Source organism: Phoxinus phoxinus (genome assembly GCF_949152265.1).
Source record: "Phoxinus phoxinus genome assembly, chromosome: 2".
Lineage (NCBI taxonomy): Eukaryota > Metazoa > Chordata > Actinopteri > Cypriniformes > Leuciscidae > Phoxinus > Phoxinus phoxinus.
Window position 1 is genome coordinate 4,728,233 of NC_136877.1, and position 6,000 is coordinate 4,734,232.

Sequence of the window (6,000 nt, forward strand, 5' to 3'; positions counted from 1 at the left end):
TGAACAACAAATCTCTTGTTTTGTAGTTAACGTGATGTCGAACTTTAAAGTTGGTTTTAATCTAATCGGTTCATTAATTCAATGACCCATTCATGAACAGTCTATTTAAGGGGGCAATTGTGGGGCCTTAAGGCTCCAGTATACTTTGAAGAATAAACTTGTGTGACATCATTTTGAACAAAATTCAGCCAAAATAAAGTATAGAGTAAAGAGTTAGAGTTAATTTCTGGAGTTGGAAACAGCTTGCCAAAGTGAACTTACCAGAAACGCCTTCAAACTTCCATTGGTCGTTACCAATTACGAAATAGTTTGGTGTGGCTCTGTGGCTCTACCTTCTTTGTGAACAACATCTTCAGGTTATTTCTTCTGTTCAGTCCGTCGAGGTCAGACGCAAGTAAAACAGGAACACACTTGAGAGACGTTTTATAGTAGAAACTGAAATTGTAACTCGAATTGATAGAGATTGATAGATTTTTTGTCATGTTTAATACTGAAAAGCTGCTTGTTTTTAAACAATCTATTGCATAACGTGTTATATAAATACCTGTGAAGTGACTTTATTGGGGTGTCGAAATGCAGATCTTGTGCAAACATATCCACATCGCTATGATCAAATGCTTTCTGAACTGCTTTTTTCTCACCGCTGTTATTTTTTTGTTTATTTAAGCTTTTTTAATAATGGGCAAACACATTTTACCATATTTAAGTATATTCAGCAGAAAGCTGTGTAGATTTCCACAGAATTCTGTCTGCCTTCATTCATGAAGTGCTGCTTTGTCCTCGCCTCTTGCTAGTTTGTTCGTTTGGTTGATAATTTGGGTAATGTGTTTATACTTTTTTCTGATAATAAAAGTGTTGCACTCTCAACTCTCTTTTAACATACCAGAGTGAAATAAGTGCACAGATTCCATGTGGACCTATTAAAAATGTTCATTTTACTCCAATTGTGCAGCAAGATAATTAGTTGAGTGAATTCCATACGATTAAACCACCCGAGTCTCTTCCGTTCGGAGACTTGTGTGCATTGAATTTACTGCAGTGAGGGAGCTGTAAGTGTCTGTGAGCATTCATGACATGCTCTAATCATTAAGGTACTTAGAGTTAGATTGAAAAAACGAGCTGGATTTCCCCAGACTGTGATGTGATTCTCCCTTGGCACTTCTGTGCGTTATTCATGATTGAGACCCTCAGAGTTAGTCAGATCCTGCAGTGAACAGTGATTTGTTTTATAGGCTTTTGACTTGACTCACTATCACATATGAAACATCAAAGAAAAGACTGTTTCTTTATTACATTATTATTTCTAGTCATATATCCAAGCTCATCTTAACTCATTAACATGGATAATACCTCTAGAGCTAGATCACAACGCTCCAGCTGTCTGTGTTTATTACCCCCACTGAGTGCATGTGTTGATGTCCCTCCTCCCACCCTTCACTGCCCATGGCTACAAGACAAACAGCCTTTTCAAGAACCGATATGATTGAACACAACAAAAACAAGGCAATGCTTTCTACTGTAGGGTTCCTTTGGGGATCTCCAACAATGAAATCCATCCTGTACATTTATAATACTATTGGATTTCTGGCATTTGTGGTCTTCTATGGAGAAATGTGAAACATTATAAATGTAAGTAAAGACTTTAATGATATCAAAGAGATAGTCTACTAGACAATGAAAATTCTGTCTACTAGAAATAAATTATTGGAAGTACATTCTTAATGCACTCAGTCAACTGATATTTCATGTGGCTGGTGAAATCATAAAACTTGTTGATTTTTGGTTAGTTTTATCAGCGTCAAAGTAAAAGCTAATGCCATGTTTTCTCATAATATCATCTAAAGGGAGTGTGTATAAGGAGAATAATAAAGGGCCTGAGACAGAGCCTTGTGGCACTCCATACTTACAGGACATTGATTATCAGTGAATAACAAGTTTCTCACGTGAAACTATTATATGTATTTAAATAGAAAGTAGAATATAGTGCACAACATACGTTGTACAGACCACTTTTATGGCATTGTTTTGTCCTTTTGGAAGTTTCCATTGAATGGAAAAGAACAATCAGATTGGACATTCTACAGGTAAAACTCGAAAAATTTGAATATCATGCAAAAGCTAATTTATTTCGTTAATTCAACTTAAAATGTGAAACTAATATATTATATAGACTCATTACATGCAAAGTGAGATATTTCAAGCCTTTATGTGTTATAATTTTGATGATTATGGCTTACAGCTTATGAAAACCTTTTCACAATATTCTAATTTTTCAATTTGGGGTTTTCATAAGCTGTAAGCCATAACCATCAAAATTATAACAAATAAAGGCTTGAAATATCTCACTTTGCATTTAATGAGTCTATATAATATATTAGTTTCAACTTTTAAGTTGAATTACTGAAATAAATGAGCTTTTGCACGATATTCAAATTTTTCAAGTTTCATCTGTAATAGATGACTCGGGCTGAGAAGATGATTTAAATTTTTAGGTCTATTGTTTTAAGTTCCAGTAGTGTTCCCCGTTACATTTTACTTGCAAACATAAAAAAATAATAAAAAACTACCCTCAAGTTTCACACACACGGTTGCAGTTCTTCGAATGAGCCCAGGGTGGTTCTACGTGTTTTACTAGACTATATGTCCTGTTAGATGGGAAGATTGCATAAGTTCTGGAGTTCAGTACTTGATCTGAGCGTAGGTAGTTGGAGAAAAGCCAGATGTGCTAGAGATGATGGAGTTCCAGCAATGCTCTGCACCTATTATTGGGCTGGCTCCCTTGCTGCAGTATGGGTAATAAACTGCTTCACAACAGCCCCCAAACAATCAATGGGAAATTATCTCGCCAGATCGATGTCTGGGCTCTCAGAAGTTGCCTCACCAGCCAATGCTGAATACTTGGACTCAGCAGCTGACTGTACCCATTTTTAAGAAATTGCTGAAGACATATCTTTTTCGGCAGCATTTAATCCAGTAATACTAACACACTCCTCTCTATTCTAACAAAAAAAAAAAAAAAAAAAAAAAAAAAAAAAAAAAAAACTGTACGTTGGATTGTACTGTGAAGGGTCATAGCACTTACATACTGTTGGTCTACTGCTAGTTTAATTGCTTCTATTGTTTCTCATTTGTAAGTCGCTTTGGATAAAAGCGTCTGCTAAATGAATAAATATAAATGTAAATGTAAATGCAGCTCTACACAACCATTGGCTGGAGAAATGCATCTCCATTAGATTGTGTTTGTGCTGTGAGGTTTCTATAGGGTATGTTATGTTTAGATCTCTCTTAAATTAAGGTTTTGATTTAAAATTGATTCTGGAATAGCCTTAGTTGATTTCAGATGTGCATCTATTGCTCGGTTTGTTTTGAAAAAGTATGTTTTATCAAAGAAAGAAAATCTCTTTCTCTGTTTGTTGACCTAACTGATCTGTTCATTCATGTATTGGTAGCGTGAAATTCTCTTTGTGGCTTTGTGACAGCGTGCTTTGAAATAGCATTCAGATGCATGCTCTCAACAATTGTTTACAGGTTTTTGCTTTCCCGAAGCCGCAGGTTTAATAGGGCGAGACAAACAAAAAGACAGCATCTGATAAGCTGGCTTTAGCGCATGTCGTGTTTCGTGACTCAAATTTTGGTCAGGTAACAGATTGCATCAGCATGAGCTGTTCGAAGTGAGCCAGACTTTGCAGTCGTTGCAGGTTGACAGATGCTAGCGCTGTACATCTTGTGCTGAATGCTGCCAACTGATCTGAAAAAAGCGGCCAGCTAAGATCAAGGGGTGGAATTGAGAGTCTTTGCTTTCCCACAGAATAGAGATGCTGATGCCAGCCAGATCAGCATCATCTCCTCTGCTATCGATCGAGTGGCTCCAGTTTCAGAGCTGAAGACTGCTGAGAGCCTCGTACTGGCGGCTCTTCGCTACAGTAATGCAGCATTACGAATCACAGACTCTCATCTGACAGAACAACTGACACTAGCCTAAAATATTAGCCTGAAGTTGAGATTTCTTGAGCATTTCTTGAAGGCTAATTCTGATTACAGGTGAAACTCGAAAAATTAGAATATCGTGCAAAAGTTCATTTATTTCAGTAATTCAACTTAAAATGTGAAGCTAATATATTATATAGACTCATTACATGCAAAGTGAGATATTTCAAGCCTTTATTTGTTATAATTTTGATGATTTGCCTTGATGATTACAGCTTATGAAAACCCCAAATTCAAAATTTGAGTATTGTGAAAAGGTTTTCATAAGCTGTAAGCCATAATAATCAAAATTGTAACAAATAAAGGCTTAAAATATCTCACTTTGCATGTAATGAGTCTATATAATATATTAGTTTCACCTTTTAAGTTGAATTACTGAAATAAATGAACTTTTGCACTATATTCTAATTTTTCGAGGTTCACCTGTATATCATTCTAGGAAGAAAATGTAAGCTCTCTGAATGCTAGTTGGTTGTGAATCCGTATTCTCAGAATTGTTTCTCTCTTTACACTAAACAAATGAACTATTCTGTGAATGCAACATCTAGATTTAAACCTGTCCCTGAGTAATGATGCATCAGTGTGACTTTTACAGCACTGCAATCCCTATATGTACGATAAGAAAGTGTGAAAAAGCTGGCGTAAGTGTGAATGTGTGTGTAAACGGATTCATAAATTCTCTCTTCCTGATCCCAGCCCTCAGCTCAGCAGGGCAGCTTTTGGTTGTTTGACAGGGAGCTTTGAAAAGGTCACTGGGACTTGAATCACCATTAACCTCCCCCTCCCCATTCTCTCACACAGGGAAACTGGAGAGCCAGAGCCACCAAAGTGCCAAGAAGTGTTTAATGCAGCCGGCGTGACCCGAAACAAAGCCGCGGTGGTCAAGAGACGAGGAACAGAGAGTCGACGGCCGTGTCACATGTCACATGGATGCGTATGGTGACCATCAATAGATAACTAAACCAGAATCATTCCCTAATTGAATGTTATTGCTTTCTCTGCATTAAAAGGCTGAAGAATACTTGTGTATCTGCTCTTTAATACATGACATCTTTTTTGCCATATAATTAACCAGCTCCCTTTTAATCTCAATTGGATTTCCAGCTCATAAAGCCGACGGCCTGAACCAGAACCGCTTGGCTGAGCAAGGAATGTTCTGCTTACTAAAGAGGCAATTGTGCTGGAGAGCTCATGTTGGAGCGGCTCTTGTTATTTGGGCCACAAAGCCTCTCAGGTTTTTGGGCCTGCCGCTCTCAGAGTGATTGAGTGGCCTCTTTGTGACACCGGCATCTCTGCAGCAGAAAGAGCAAATGACTGGCTCCATTAACGGGAGATTGCATGATGGGAACTGCATTAAAGTGGCCATGGAGCATATATTTCCCTCTTCTTGTGCAAAACGGGACGTTCAACACGGGGAAATACATCAACATGATAAGTGGTTAGCTAGCATCTGCGGTCTGGTGAATAGAGAGTCTGTTCTGGGATTGCTTCACTTTTTTTTTTTTGGCTTGAATATCAAATGTGAATCATTTTGAGAAATTCTCTCAAATTAATAATGAAAATAATAAAAAAGTCAATTTCATACCAAATTCCTGTAGATGTGATTGACCATGAGTTTTAAAAATGTGTTTCCTTTAATTAAAATTATACAAATATTTCAAATAAATTTTGTATTACAGAAATGCAAATTATACTTATTTTATATTTCACATTTACAGCACACTACTAACAATTGAGAAACGAGGAAATGCGCTTAATTGTCATAAAGATAATGTTTCAATAAATATATTTTAAGAAAACGCATGTGTAACAGTGTAATGGATCCGTGCATCTTAAAGTGACAGTAGCCTAATAAACCTGCTGCCAAATTATCATATAATATTTAAAATATGTTTTTTCCCCATATTATTGATGTAAAAAATGTGGCCAGTGAAAATGTTGAGTGGTAACCAGTGACTGTGGAGCAAAAAAGTTAATATCAAGCCCTGTTTATATCATGAATGAGCTGCAAAG

The 6,000-nt window shown here is 36.8% G+C and overlaps 1 protein-coding gene across 1 annotated transcript in view; it reads left to right on the top strand.

The window, feature by feature from the left end:
- Window positions 1-5,779, top strand: part of trip4 (thyroid hormone receptor interactor 4) — an 87,973-nt gene extending 82,194 nt beyond the window's left edge. The window contains exon 13 of the mRNA XM_079598668.1: window positions 4,789-5,779. Coding sequence (XP_079454794.1) covers window positions 4,789-4,847 — 59 coding nt within the window. The 3' untranslated portion in view covers window positions 4,848-5,779. The remainder of the gene's footprint in view (window positions 1-4,788) is intronic.
- The last annotated feature ends 221 nt before the right edge of the window (window positions 5,780-6,000 follow it).